At 50.9% G+C, this 15035-nt stretch overlaps 2 protein-coding genes across 5 annotated transcripts in view; one reads left to right on the top strand and one right to left on the bottom strand.

Moving 5' to 3' along the window:
* The window catches only part of LOC119155098, a 31617-nt gene extending 17034 nt beyond the window's left edge, over positions 1–14583 (top strand). Inside the window, exon 1 of the mRNA XM_037403317.1 lies at positions 1–14583. This exon is cut by the window's left edge and continues 17034 nt beyond it. Within this exon, the coding sequence (XP_037259214.1) occupies positions 2784–3698 (915 nt within the window). The 5' untranslated portion in view covers positions 1–2783 and the 3' untranslated portion in view covers positions 3699–14583.
* UBE2V1 (ubiquitin conjugating enzyme E2 V1) overlaps positions 13204–15035 on the bottom strand; it is a 16984-nt gene continuing 15152 nt past the window's right edge. For all 4 annotated transcript variants that reach the window (XM_037403322.1, XM_037403319.1, XM_037403320.1 and 1 more), the window contains exon 4: positions 13204–15035. In XM_037403322.1, coding sequence (XP_037259219.1) covers positions 14889–15035 — 147 coding nt within the window. In that variant the 3' untranslated portion in view covers positions 13204–14888.

The raw sequence follows: 15035 nt of genomic DNA, 5'->3' as shown, positions 1-15035 counted from the left end.
GGGAATGTTTCGGCACGGGGGTCCCAGCGAGGTGGGTCCCCGCTGTGCCACCCACCCTAAGGGGCTGTATCTGGGGACAGCCTGTGGGTGCACCTCCGCAGTGGGGTTGATTGAGCCGTAGCACAGACGAGCCCTGAAGGGTGTTTTGAGACAGGCAATGTCCCTGATGCCAGCAGCAGGGAGCCACGGGGCTGCAGGACGATGGGGTGGCCTGGGGGTGACAGTCCCACGTGCCACCATCTCACCCAGCAGAACCCAGGCTCGCTGCTGGCCTTGCTCACCAGCCCACGAGTCACTGAAAGGAGGGGAAAGAAGTGAAAATGGAGTTTGGGGAAAACTGGGGCAAAACTGGAGCAGAGCTTGGGCAGCAAGGGAGCTGGCGGGGTGGCAGAGTGGTGGCCCGGCCGGGGTGTCCCTACGCGCCTGCAGCCCCATCACCAGCTGCCCTTCTGCTAAAGCCCATGCTTCATGCCCTTTTTCTGCCCTTTAACCAGATACACCACCGAACAGGATTACAGGGGCAAAGGCTGGGGGGACAGTTTACAAGCTGAAAGCAGCAGGGCCAGCAGCAGAAAGGGGCTCGAGGAGAGCAAATGCTGCCACGGGGCCGTGGCCACGGCCAGGAGCCCGGCACGGTGCCCAGCAGACACCCGGTGAGGTTTGGGGTGAGCAGCCCAGGATGGGACAGCTGGCCCTGGCACGGCAGGGCTCCCCCAGCCCCACTCCAGCCCCAGCCTCCTCGCCCCCTGCCTCCTTGGTGCCATTCTCATGGGCACCGATGGATGTGGGACACTTTAGCCCCAGATTATCAATGAGCCCCTGGTTTAGAGATATTTATTTGCTTTTTATCATAATGGGAAAAAAAATGAAACAGCAGATAGAAGAGGAAGGAAAAAAACCCCAATCTGGGTCAGGATCTCACACTGGCTAGTTCACTTCACAGTTTAAGTAAATAGTTCTCATCCCAAAACGCTTCAGGGTCATATAAATGTGCCTCTTCGCATGGAAGAGACTATTTTGATAGTAGCTGGGTGCCTGATGAATTTGCAACTTTCCCAAACTGTCGGTGTCTAGAATGTGACTCGGTTTTTCACAGTGAGATATAAAATCCTATCAATTAATCTAACTTTTATTGCACCTCTGGGGCATGAACGTGATGTTATTTAAACAAATGGTTCCCATTACCTTCAATTATTTTATAAATGTTTTTCAGTGATTTATAGGCTTCTATTAAATGGACAATATACTTCTGTGCTCCTCGAGGGGGTAAACAGTAATCTAAGGGCTCGGGCTTGCTGATCTTTTTTTCTTTTCTTCTTCCTTTTCCACATGCATAAGAGGCTGCCATTTAATTAACGGGGAGGTGGGGAAGAGCCCGGCCAGATGCCCTGCTGACGGCTGCCTTCGCCAAAGCCCACTCCCCAGGCCAGGCAGCAGCTCCCCGCACTAACACCCTGTTTGCACCATACCCCGGGGTCCTGCGCGCCCCGCTCACCCGGCTGGGACCCCCCCAGCCCTCCCTGGGAAGCCTCCTGCCTTCCCCCTCCCAAACCCCGGTGCTGTGACAGGCCTAAGCAGGGGGATGGTTATCCTTGATTTTTTTCCAGCATCTTTGCCCACCAGCTGCGCTCGGGCTGACTCGAGCAGCATGCAAAAGAGACGCAGCCGGCTCTCGCAGGGCCAGGGGGCTGCCTGGGGTTGTCGGGACTGTTGTGCAATGCACGAGCGACACAACTCTGCTTCTGCTCAGGAAGGGATGTGGGGATTAATATTTTGCTCCTTTTGTATATGACTAAAGGAATGCCTCCTGCCCGGGATATCTCCCTGCCCCATGGCGAAAGCTCCTGGCCAGCCGCTCCGCGGTGCCTCGTGCCTTGGGGACAGATGACACTGCCACCGGCAGCCACTACACCCTGTTCCCTCATGGAGACCAGAGCCCCGAGCCCCAGCAAGGCCAACCCAGCTGGAGAAGGGACGACAGGTCAATCCTTGCAAACCCAGGCCCTTCTCCCAGTGTTTTCATTCCGGGTTGGATTTTGGGGGAGGCCAGGGAGGGTCAGAGCAGCAGGACAAGCCAGCGATGGGGACAGCGCAGAGACTGCTTATCGCGGCGGGGGTCACGCCAGGACGTGGTTTCTGGAGCAGTGACCCCGGCTGCCACCCCGGCGCAGGACCCCATCCATCTCCCTGCCACAGCGCTCCCCTGCTAACCCTCAGTGCCGCACACTGACAGACAGGACGGCAATTAAGTCCTCGCTGAACTAATTCACTTGAGCCTGTCTACATTTCAAACAGCTTTCGAGATAGGCTCTGTTTACAGAGCCTGCTGCCGTTTATTATTTTTCGGGGGGTGTTGCATGGAGCGGGGAGGGGAGATGTCATCTGGGGAAGATAAATAGGGCAGAAGACCCTGTAAAGACAAAGGGCTGAGTGTGGCCCCACTCGGCCTTGGGACAGGGCAGCTCTGCAGAGGGAGCAAGGAGCGGATTTCCCAGCTCCCAGCTCCAGCTGAGGACGTGCAAAGCTCGGTGCATGCACTGGGGGTTCCACCAGCTGTACCCCAGCCCATCGCCTGGGCCACCCCAGCATCGGCAGAGGCAGGAACCTCTCCAGCACGGGGGTACTCTCACGGGCTCCATCTCTGCTAATGAGGACGATGATCATTGATAGGTGATTCCCTGGCACAGCAGAGCCCCGGCTCCACATGCACCCCTTTCCTTCCTGCCGCTGTGGCGGGACTGCGGCACACCCGGCGCGCAGGAGGGAGCTGCAGAGGATGCGGGATGCCCCACGCTTCCCTCCCTGCCAGGAGCCGGTGTCTCTTCGCCAGCCATGGTGCTGGGGCCGCTGCTCACCATCACCACCTTCTCTCCTCCAAGTCCTGCCGGGAGCAAGACATGACCTCCCTCCCCAGCCAGCCAGGAAGGCACAGCTCCATGCCAAGGCAGATGATAGCGCAGCATGACTGCAGCTACCCTACCCTCGACATGTGTCTCCGGGAGGGATGCCGGAGAACTGAGAGGGCAGGAGCAAGGGAAACCCCAACAGGAGAGCTGCCGGTTTCAGAAAGGCACCTGTCCTGCAAGGGCAGGTTTGAGGAGCCCTGCAAGGGCACGACCAAGGAGGTTTCACCCCCTAGCTTCTCTTTTCAGGGGGTCACTGGGAGGAGAAGCTCTGGGCAGGCCTCTGCCCGGCGGGTATGGGGATGCTGCAGACCACGAGCGAGCAGGGAATCCCAGATCTGCCCCTGCACAGGCAGGAAAACTACAGCACATGCCCTACAGACACGGGAGAGGGAGACGGGACAAGCCGCTGGGGCTGGGGTCATGTGGGAGGTGCCCCCAGGGCACCAAATTCCCCCAGGGCTCCTGGCTTGGCCCTCAGCCCTGGGACCCGGGTACCACATGTGCTCAGCCCCTTCACTGCCCGGCAAGCGCCGCTGCCCTCCGACACCCCCCTCAAAGCCCTGCCAGGGGTCCCACTGGCTGCAGGGGGCTGGCACCCTCCCCAGGGGTTGTGTTACCATCCTGTGGTTCTCCAAAACCAAATCCTTGTTTTCCCGAAAGGCAGATACCCGCCTCCAGCCCAGGGCAGCACTTTTCCAGCAGCGGGCCCCCCATTTCTGCCTCGAACTACAGGCTGCAGCAGCCTGCCTCGGCTGCCGGCAGACCCGCCTGATTATTTTTCTTGGCAAATGACCACTCCCTAGAAGTTGTTAACCATTGAAAATAGCTAATAAGGTTTTACTTAATTAAACGGCGCGAGGCCTCACAATGCTGATCGTCACTTTTTCCCTTCGCCTTGCACCGCTGCAGCATCGCAGCTGGGAATTACCCGGCCCCAGCTCAGGACAGGGTGTGCGCTGAGGAGGGCTGAAGCAGCACAGATTAATAATAATAATAATAATAATAATAATAATAATAATAATAGAAAAAATATCTTTACCTACCCCCTTGTCTTTCCTTTGCTTAAATCAGGTCATGTCTGGAAGACAAAAACACTGCTTAGAAGTCAGGGTTTGGAGCGATACAAAGGGCAGTCTTGTCTAAAAAGACTGGCTGGGAGTCAAAGCGGTGAAGCGATCGCTGTCCGGGGCTGTTTGCACAGCAGCGACTCCGAAATCGTATTTCACTGGAGCAGCAGAGAGTCTTCATCGGGTTTCTCCAGATTTCGGCTCGGGTCTATTTCTCACTGCAAGGTTATTAAAAACACTTGAACCTGAAACAGTCTCATTGTGTCCACACGTTTGCTATTTATTATTATAAACAAGGGTGTCAGGGCCATTCAAAATAAATCAAAATGGGTAAAAAATGAGCAAGAAACACAAGGAAATGGAATGATTGAAAACACCCATCCCAGCATCCCGGGCCGACAATTCCTGCTTGCAGGAATGCCTTCTGTGCTAGAGGGAGGGAAAATAACTTCTCATTTTTCTTTTCAACCAAACTGCATCTTTTTCCCAGCCAGGGATGCCAAACTGCAGGGAATGGAAAGAGAAACGGATCCAACTCCCAGCCCCAGATCCAACTGCTCCTGGACTCTGACCGGGATTAGTGCCGGCACGTTTGCTCCCACCAAGGGATGCGAGCACAGCATCCCACAGGCACGTCACCCACCGCAAACCAGCTGGCCACCAAGCAAAAGCCAGCACATTTTGTGCACCCATGAGGGTGTTTGAAACCCCACCAGCTCGCCAGAGCCACGCGAGGGGGTTCTGCAGCAGGGGTCTGGTTGAGCAAAGGATGGGTGGAAACACCACCAGAAACCCGCTGCCACCTCTCCAGGGGTTACTGGGGCAGCACCTCCACACCCCCCTGGCAAAGCAGCACTGGGAGCAGGTCCTGAGGTGCTGGTTTTCCTCCTCCTCCCGGTGGGACGCGCAGAGGGGATCGGCACCAGGGTGCAGGATTACAGAGGATGCACAGGGAACAGCATTAAAGAGCAAAAGCCCCAAAATCCATGGTTACAACTGAACTGTGGGAGCTGCAGAGATGAACGGGGGTCCAGCCAGGGCAGCAGCTGACAGCGTGGGGGTTAAATGGTTGGGAATGGGCCACTTCATGACACCACTCTGTTCAGAACATCTCAATTACTTGACATTCTTAAAAATCTTTAAAAAACAACCGGAAAAGCTGCATTCTGCTCTTGCTCGCACCAGGACCTGTGAAAAACATAGGTCTTACTGCACACAAATGCTAAAAAGTTCTGCTTGTGAAGTTAAAAGAATTGTTCCCAAAAGCGAGACCTCCAGGCTGCTATATGGGACGACACAAAGCGTGTCAGTGAAGTGACACCGAGTGTCCCTCGGGCTTGCCTGCAGACAGGGATGGGCAACTTTTTTTTTTCACGTGCCACCAGACAGGGTGGGCTGGCCCAGAGCATCCCTTCGGTCCAGCAGCCCGTGCCACCATCACCCCCCTCCCAGCACCCCGGCAGCAGAGCCCTGCTCGGGGCTGGAGGTGAGCTCCCACCCCCGCCTTCATATCACCCTTCTCGGAGCAAGAGCTCCAAAGCGGCTAAAAAGCTGTCAGGCAGCCCACCCTTCACTGCAGGTACGCGGGCAGGAACATTGACGGCCCGCAGGGCAGAGGCACCACGCAGCAGGGGCAGGGACACCCCAAGGCAGAGCCCCCCTGTTATTAACGGGGGAGGTGACGAGCCAGGTTTCAGTCCAGTGCCTCGTCAGTGGTGGGAGAGCCAAGACTCTCGAGCAAGACACAGCACGAGCCAAGGGACATTGTCTCAGCACCACTGATTCTGCCAGCTCAGCTGATAATCTCATTAAAACCTCACTTGATGATTTCTCCCTTCCATAAAGCCAGGGCTGCTCACAGACCCCAAGAGCCACCCTCAGCCTCCGGTAACGAACTCCTGTAGCCACCCTCCTGGCTCCAGACCGACAGCAGAACCAGGCCACCCCACGCCCATTCCAAACACGGGTCTACTCACGCGTTTGACTTTTACTGATGCCAAAGAGAAATGATTCGGCGACACGGTGGGAACAGAGTGCCTGGTGCAGGAGCCCTCTGCCCCATCCGCTGTCACTGCTGTAAAGCGAGATGAGGATGTGTTTAGAAACAGCAGGTCAATTTGTCTGGACCATGTGTCCTTCAGGTGGTCCCCATGAAGAAAACAGGGATGGTCTTTGCAAGGAGTAACAGATCCACCCCTTGACGTTAGCTTAATACTTGTCAATAAGAAAGAGGGTGCTGAAAACCCATTCCCACGCTGCTGCTTCTCAGGGTGCAGGAGACAGGCATGCTTTCACCAAGGCAACAACAGGAATCTTTGCTTTGTCAGGGCTGATTTAACTATTTTCCACGTTTCACCTTATTTATGACTCCACAGTCCCTCTTGTTTTGTTTCCCTTCTAACCAGCATATGCAACTCTCGTAGTTGCATTGCATCAAGCCGAGCAGCAAAACAATCCTGCAACCCGCGCTCCGAGGGGGACGCAGCGAGGTGTGCACCAGCAGCGGGGGGCCCAGCACCCAGGCAGCACCCACGCGCCCACCCGTGCCCCACACAGCCCAGAGTCGCAGCGTGAACGCCGAATGGACGCTTTTTGCCCTTAGGCCACCGCTGCGCTCCACCTGCCTCGGCCACCCCCGGCGGGGGTGAACGGCCACATGAGAGGAGATGAAGGATGGCTGAGGGATGCAGAATGAAGATGGCAGGCAGGCTGAAGGACGCAGGCACACAGACGTTTGCGAGGCAAACTCCTGCGGCACAAATCCCTCCCCCGTCAGCCCACCTCCCAGCAGCGTGCCAGCACGGTCCTCATGCCCCAACCCCCGGATGCTGCCCGGCTCGGGGCCGTGCACGACTCACGCGTTGGCACAAGGCACGGGAGGAGCTGGCTCGTAGGCACGTCGGGAACAGCCGGGGAACAGCGAGGGGGCAAAGCCAACACGGAAAGCCCAGGGTAGAAATGGCAATCTCTGGTCTTAGATTCTCACTTAGGAGCAGCGTGGTTGTGGATTGTACAGTAAAAGCCACACATGGGGCTTATCAGAGTTATTCCAGCCCAAACCCAAAATTGTAGGTTATAATGGCACATTTCTGCCTTACAAAATTTCCTTTCTTGTCAACAGAGACAACTGACCTAAACCACAGCATGCAAACTGATGGGACACCTTACTCTGAGAAGCTCGCTTAAAATTCTTGTTCCCCAAACTTTATTATTACTATTATTTACAGGTAATTATACACCCCAGGCAGGAACGTCACAAGGCTGGCTATCAGACAGATGGATTCAACCTGCAGATCACAGGCAGGCTGTGCCAACAACCCGAGCCCTGGCAGCAAGGGGCAGTGCCGTGCCTCCCAGGGCAGGAGCAGAGGGCACCGCCAGGAGCAGCCGATGGGAATGTTGCCTTCCCGAGGGGAACATGGTTTGTTAAAGAAGAGCTCTTTTCCCCCACTGCTCTGTAGCGACAGGGAGGATTTTGACCAGTGAGAAGCAAAGGCTGCCCTGGCCTTCTCAGGTTTGCATGTTTTGTCTGCCAATAAATGAAATTATGGTCCCGAATTTCAGGAGCTCCTGTCCAGCGCCCGATACAACTCCCAATCCCATGGTGAGATGTTCAGCTTTTTCAACCAGAGCTATAAGCAAGCAATGTGGTTTGGGGGTTTGCTATTTCAGCGAGTGTTTGGCCAGGTTGACGGTCCCCAGCGAAGATGCCGGGTGCTGGGTGAAGCCACCACCTTACACCAACCCTTTCTGCCTAAATGCTGGAATTATTTTTGTTAAATCCTCTCTTTTTGTCCATGCCCTTAACACTTGTGGCTTTCAAACCTTTTTTTTTTTTAAAAAAAAAACACCTCCACAAGGTGAACACTCCCTGCATCTCACCCCAAGCGCCTCCAGCAGCGATCCCAGGCAACAGGCAATCCGGAGCAGGGTCTGTTTGGGAAGCGGAGCGAGCACGGTGCCCTCCCCCCACACACCCTCCCCCTGCTGCTGCCGAGTGCTGATGAGTAACCCAGACAGACCCACGACATCTTCAAGTTGTGATACAGCAACTTAAAAGGAAGGAGACCGAGGGCAAGCGCTGTGCTGGCCGCAGGCACCAGCTCCGAGGGACAAACTCATCCCCCAGGACCCGGCCCCAGCACGCTCATCTGCGGCACAGCATCTGCCGCCGCACAGAACCATCCTGCACCTCCAGCGGGACCCAGCTGCGGCGTGAAATGCTGTTTCTGGGCTAGAGCAGGCCAGGTCTTGGAGAAGCGAACCATTAAAACCCGAGGAAAATGATGGAGAGCGTTAGAAGGGTCTTGTTTCACACCAGTGGGAGAGCAGAGAGGGTCATTTTTCATCACTTGTGTTCAAACACCAAAGCTCATGGGTGGCATTAGGAACATTTCAGGAGAAGAACCACACATCAAAAACTCATTCTGTTTTTTTTTAATACATGTAATAATTAAAAACATAGCTCTACATGCTGGATTTAATGAAATCCCCCCCTTCTGGCAGGCCTGCACAAGCCAAAACCAAGCTTAAAACGAGTGGACAGTGACCCTTCACAAGAAGGGACGTTGAAACCGTTTTGTTGTACTTGCGGGGCGAGTGGAGGGGAAGGGACACAGGACCCGAGACTGTGTTTTGCTGGGAAGCATGACGACATCCAGGGAAGGAAGGGAACACTCTCAGCCTTCTGGCCTAAATTATCTGCTAACACAAATAATCAAATTCCAGGGACCACACGGCTCTGGCGCCACTAAAACAAGGGGGAGGCTTGGCCCCAGCGCTGCACGAGCAGGTGGCAGCCTGTGCCTGACCCGCTCAGGATATTCAAGCGCGATATACAAAATACTGGTGCTCTCTAAGGAAGCCAGTATTGCTCACAGTATCGTGGGAAGTTTTTAATGGCTCGCTCAAGGCAAGGCCTCTAAAATGTTTATATTAATACTTACATGTTGGATAGCCCCTCATTTGGTCTCAGCTGGAAACCAGTCCAAACAGCTGAGAAACATCTGGCCGCTAACCTTGGACAACATCTAATCTGGTAGCCCAGGGATTTAAGAGGTCTCTTCGGAGGGACAGAAGTTTGGCAGATACCTTACTGAGATCTCTGCTCTGCTACGCTTGTTTCTCAAGCCCCACTCACCGCTCTGGGATGACACATACAGCCGGTGTACATCCCGATCCCGTTTACACAGCATCCGAGTCTCGATGATCGCAAACAGCTGTAATTAGGCATTACTCCTAATTCCCAGGAATACTCCTGAAGGTCTGTGACTGCACGCGCTCCCCCTGCCTTGAGGGGAGAGAAAGCAGCTGTTTGCCAGCCCACAGAAACACCCGTTCCATTAGCCTGCCCTGGCCTGAGTGTGCACAGGATCAGTGCCGCCAGCCCTCCAACCTCCCCTCTGCTCTATCTTTCCTCTGCCTGCACTTACTCCGAGCAAATAAGCACCTACCTGCCCCAGAAAGCCTCCACCGGACAGCAAACAAAAATCCTGTCCTCCGCAGATCTGGAGACTGCTATCAGGCCAATTACGAACACGCGGTTTTAGAGCAGCTCTATAAAAAGAGCAAGTAGAAGGGAAAACAGACTCATCATTTCTGATGAAGACAGCTCAAAAGTTTGCTTCCCTTTTCTTTCCAAAACTCCTGCTTGTTTTTTGTTTGGTTGTTCCTTTTTCCAAAAGTAACTTCAGCTTTGGCTATCCTGAAACATTATTTGGTGAGCGGAGAGCTAATGAAATAAGACAACATAAAAGAGCAGATATTGAGCAACAGAGACGGGGGGGACTTACAGACAGAGCATTTGTCACTTTTGTCCCCTCCTATTACCCCTCAAGGTACCACAGGGCTTTCTAGACATGTCAGGGCAAAGCCACCAACAACCTGGCTCAAGAGGCAGAAAATCAGGACAGGACCCACATTGCTGAAAACCCTTTGTAGGCTTTATTTAAAAGGAGATAAGGATGGAAAAGGCGACAAGATGCTTGACATATAAAATTATGAGAATCTAGCTCATCTTATCTTCCACATCATCTTCTGCTCTTTGCTTTTTTGTTACAGCAAATGTGGGAGACAATTGGGAAAATGTAAAGGCACAAGCACGAAGGACGCAGCACCAAGAAGGGAGGACGAGGAAGAAGACGCTCAATAAAGGCTAAAAAAGCCTCTTTCCTAGCAGAGGCTGAACGTGCTGGCTCTGGTCCGTCAAAGCACTTAAGTATTCACCTAACAAATTTGACTTCACTGGGGCTCTTCACAGGCATCAAAGTTAAGCACATTCTCCAGCAATCTGCTAAAGTAAGACCAGAGAAAACGAGAAGCTACTAAGGGACCAGAATCTTTGCCCACAGCCAGGTTAGCCTGCTGTTGGAAAGCACCCTAAGCCAAAGATTAATGCAACATGGCAATTTCTACTGCCTTCAGAAAACTCTAAGCCATCAGAAAAAGCTTCTTAGATACAAAATAATATGTAAAGCAATTTAGATATTAAGAATATCACCATCAAATTCTCTTCGCCTTCTTTCAGCTCGAGGTAGCTAGAGCCTGAAGCAGAAACATATTTACAGGTACGTGCAGAACTGGAACTCCCTTGTTTCAGTGTAAGCTGGTGCCAGCTTGGAAAATACACAGAATTCAGTGTGCCGTTTCTTGATGTAGGAAACACTGTCCTGTAGGTAAAGCACCGACCTCAAATGCCTAACGGCCGGTTCCCACAAGCAGCAAGGTAAGCCGCAAATAGCTCCTACAATTCTGGCAAGATGCTGCAAAGGCTGGTATTTGGCAAAAGAGTAACAGCATGTCCCACTGCATATCTCTGTTGGGTTTGCTTCCCTTGTTAAAACTGACGTAAGTTAACACTGTTCCTCTGCGTTTTATCTGCCTGGGCCGTGCCACAGCGAGCTCTGGTGTCCCGGCTCTGAAGCAGCACTAAGATAAAGCCCTCGGAGCAGCCCGGCCCTTGGTCAGGCTGTCCACCCACGAGAGCCACGGGCATGGCCACGCTCACCGCCTGCTCCTCCTGCCCTGCCTCCTTGTACGACTCCACGGCAAACCACAGGCAGAACCGGCGTCCCACAGAGCAGCCAGTGATGCTTTTGGCTTAAAAAAATTATCACTCTAATGACAGTGGAAGAAACTTAAAATTTTGAATCCGAAGCACCGCAAGCAGTTGTAACGGTACAGAAAAGGTGTATTTAAGCATACGCTGCCTACACACACACACAGAGCTTAATTACAATGAAGCAAACAACAATTAGTCTTTATTAACAGTTAAAATCTCACTGCAGTGCTGGTTTTCCCCCCTGCAAGTTAATGCCTGTACAGTGAGAAAGTCACGACGATCAGGCTTTTAAAATTGAAATTGATTCCGGATAAATACGAAAAGCGGTTCCCCCAAGAGGGCCGCGCGTCTACATCGAGCAGCGCTCGCACCCGAGCCAGCCCCGAGCCGTGCGAAGCTCGCTAGCGCCCCCTGGCGTCCCGGGCTGCCGGCGGGGCCGGCGCCACAGCCACGGGAAGCCCCGCGGGCGAGGGTCGTTACTGGAAGCGCCCAGCGCAAGGACGGCTCCCAGACCCTCTGCATGGTGATCTCCTGCTCAAACCAGTCTGCTCCTGGAGTGCTGCTTCAGCCCCTCCAGCAGCACCTGCTCCAAGCAGCAGCGTTGGCCAATCCACCTATTTATTTATTATCCCTCCATACGTGGCCAATCCACCTATTTATTTATTATCCCTCCATACATGGCCAATCCACCTATTTATTTATTATCCCTCCATACATGGCCAATCCACTTATTTATTTATTATCCTTCCATCTCTTTCTCTTAAGAGACGCTGGTTCAGGACATAAACCGAGGATCAGCAGAGATCAACTAAACACTTGGCCTTTCCATGCCAGAGTTCGGATAAACACAGGTAAGACGCAGCTTCCCCACCTCATTTCTAAAGCATGAGCAAGCAATCAGGCTGCAGGATGACCGGCCTCTTCCACTACGTAGTTGGTAGGTCGCATACGCTGACAAAGCTACAACACGTACATTCAATGACAGTTGACTCTTAGGGGCATTATTTTTCCGTACCACTCCTACTCGGCTGAGGGTGGAACAGCAGTGCGCTTGGAGCACTGACAAGTTCAAAGGGTGCAACCCCTAGGTGAGAAAAATTGACAGTGAACCCCCTTTTTTGTTTTTTTAAGCACCACCCAACCTCATATGGCAAATGTTGTTAACACACGGCTCTTGCCAGCACAGCTCCCGGCGGAGCACGGCCCAGGTCAGGGTGGAACGCTCTAACCCGTACAACTTGCACAGCAAACCAGACAGTTTCCAAGGTTTTAAGATCGTTACTTGAAGTTTGAAGGTTGAGGGAGAAACCAAACATGCACCAACCATATCTTCCCAAACAGGGCAAGGGCACTCTTACAACAGCTCTGCAAAACAGAGATAATCGAGCAGCACGCTATAATTATCAAGCATTGTTCTGATCCCCATTTAACATCTTTAAGATACCAAGCTTTTTAAATAAACACACAAACACACACGATGCCGACAAAGCATTAGTCCCGTTGTCTTCACAGATACCCTCTGAGCTACTGAAGGACTGCGTAGTATTCCAGGCTAGAAGCCAGCAGCAAGTTTCACAAAGTGTCACAAAAGGTCATTCCCTTTTTTATTCCTAACCCAGGAAGAACCTCATTTCACCACAACACTAAAGTGAATGCACAACGAGTACCTTCTGGCAATCCTTTGAAGCAGGGATGCTTTACGCTTGGAAAAGGCCAGAATTCCACATCCCTGGTTTTATCCAGATTTGGAGAGAAGGTCACCTTTTTACATGTCACTATTTGAGCGAAAACAGGTAAAAATTCAGGTTGTGAAGTTTTCCTTGAACCTGACAAACAGCGTAACATGCAGCTGTATGGGGATTTGATTTTTCTCAGGACTGCAGCACGTAAAGGTCACAGCAACGACAGAGTACCTTCAGACAGCATGTGTATCTAGAAATTCCTTTCAGCAGTTTCTTAGCATCATGTAACGTTACCAACTACCAGGTCTAGGGAGTCTGAAGTTTAAACTAAAACTAAAGATTCTCCTTGGCACAGCAGCAGCAGCTGGATAAAGACAATTGCCTTTCACCACCAGTTTACATAATGTGATCTGTAGGAAGATACTTCCAACAAATCAAGAATTCCATAAGGGATCAAAATTCTAAACATAAATACAATTAAAGCCTTCTAATATTAATGCACACTTTTTATTATATTAAAATCAGGCAATGGTCTGATACAATAAAAAGGCTGCTTATGGAATACTGTTATGTTAAACTTTAATTACAGAGGATGTTAAATCCTTACAACTAATATTTTCCTCAAAAGAGTTAATGGAAACATCAATTGTTCATTGACTTGAGAGCTGCTGCTTTAAAATGTGTTTATTTTTACTCTTTTCTTTTTTTTTCCTTTTTTTCTTTTTTTTTCTTTTTTTTTTTTTTTTTTTAAACAAACACTGAATTTTTCATAAAACTTAGGACACACTAGGTTGGTTGTATGTAAGCTTGCATCCACATTTCAGCAGTTAGTGGTCTGAAACAGTAAACCAGAAAAGGCAGTGATTTGCCAGGATGCAAAGCCAATAAAGGTCCTTAGATCTGCTGTACGCACCGCTTCCCCAAAATCTTCACTGAAGAGATTTCTCTTCTAAGACTTACAGAAACCTAATAAAATCTACTACATTGATTCGATTTGTCTGTAGTCGTCACATCTTTAGAAGGGCCAAACAGAAGTGCAACATTTTTTTAATTAACATTCTTGGGTCAATCCAAAGCACCAAAATACAACTATTTGAGCTGGAGCGTGTGTTCAGAATCTCTGTGTGCAGAGTTTCCCCGTTAAAAGTTTGGCAGCAGAAGATTTCAGCAATCCTGGTAAATTACTGCTCTTTTCACCATGTCAAAAGCCTATCTAATAACATCAGCCGTGGCCAGCTTGGTGGTGTGGCAGCAGTGCTGGAGGGACAGGGAAAATCCAAGTTTGCGAGCAGAACAGATACTCTTGTTTCCCAGGCTGGTGAAGACTAAATTTGTTGCAAAACCAAAACGGTAAGCAGGAGGGAACAGGTCAAGTTATTGCCCCAACGCTCACCCTTGCCAGGGGTGAGAAGAGTCACAAAGAGGGGCAAAAAGAAAGCAGCACCCCCTGCTAAAAAGAGGGGAAGAGGGAAGAGATTAAAAGAACCCTGAATCCCTCACCCAAAGCCCACATCACTAGTGAGGGGGACCAGGAAGAGAAATACAATCTATGCCTTGGCCAAAGGGAAGAAGGAAAGCTTGCCCCAAATTAACAGGGCATTTAAAAAAAATAATTAAAAACCCCAAAAACAACCACAGTCACATTCAGCCTTTACTAGAGATAGCACAAAGGGAGGGATGACTGAGGTTAGCACACATCCCCATTAGTAGTCCATAAAGCCCAGTGTAGTACTGGAAGCAAAAAACCTTTGTGTCTACTCTAATAAATAGCCCTGAGCTTCGACTCTATTGCAAAAGACAGAAAAAGAAAAAAAAAAAAAACAACCCAGGCCAGACACACAGCAAGGTGATTGTGGGATGTATGCTTTCACAGTTAAGTTAGATGTGCCACACTGGTCTTGACAGTAATAAATTTAAATAGACTTTTCCTGATACCAGAAGTTCAGCTATGTGGACAGTGGTTACACGACAGGATTATTTGTTATAGCACAACTTATATTTCAAATGAAAAAAAAAAAATTAGTATCATTTACAGTATCTCAAGAAAAACTTCCTTTGAATGGGAACTTCCTTTCCAGTATTTTGAGGTCTACAAGATGCATCTAGAAAATTTACTACTGTGGAAAATGAAGACAGCTTAAATTGAATAAGGGGGGCATTTTTTTTTTTTTAATTAATTGCTGTAACATTGTCCTTCAGGTGGCTGAGGAAGTTTCATATTTTCTTTAGACATCATTAGACGCCGAAGCTCTTGCAGAACAACTTTGATACTATAAGAATTCTGCCATTTTGCTAGGACTGATATGGCTCTGGGGTCCAC

This window comes from Falco rusticolus, chromosome 10, assembly GCF_015220075.1.
Source record: "Falco rusticolus isolate bFalRus1 chromosome 10, bFalRus1.pri, whole genome shotgun sequence".
In the NCBI taxonomy this organism is placed as follows: Eukaryota; Metazoa; Chordata; class Aves; order Falconiformes; family Falconidae; genus Falco; species Falco rusticolus.
The sequence above is the reverse complement of the archived record's forward strand: the minus strand, read 5'-3'. Positions and strand labels throughout refer to the sequence as shown.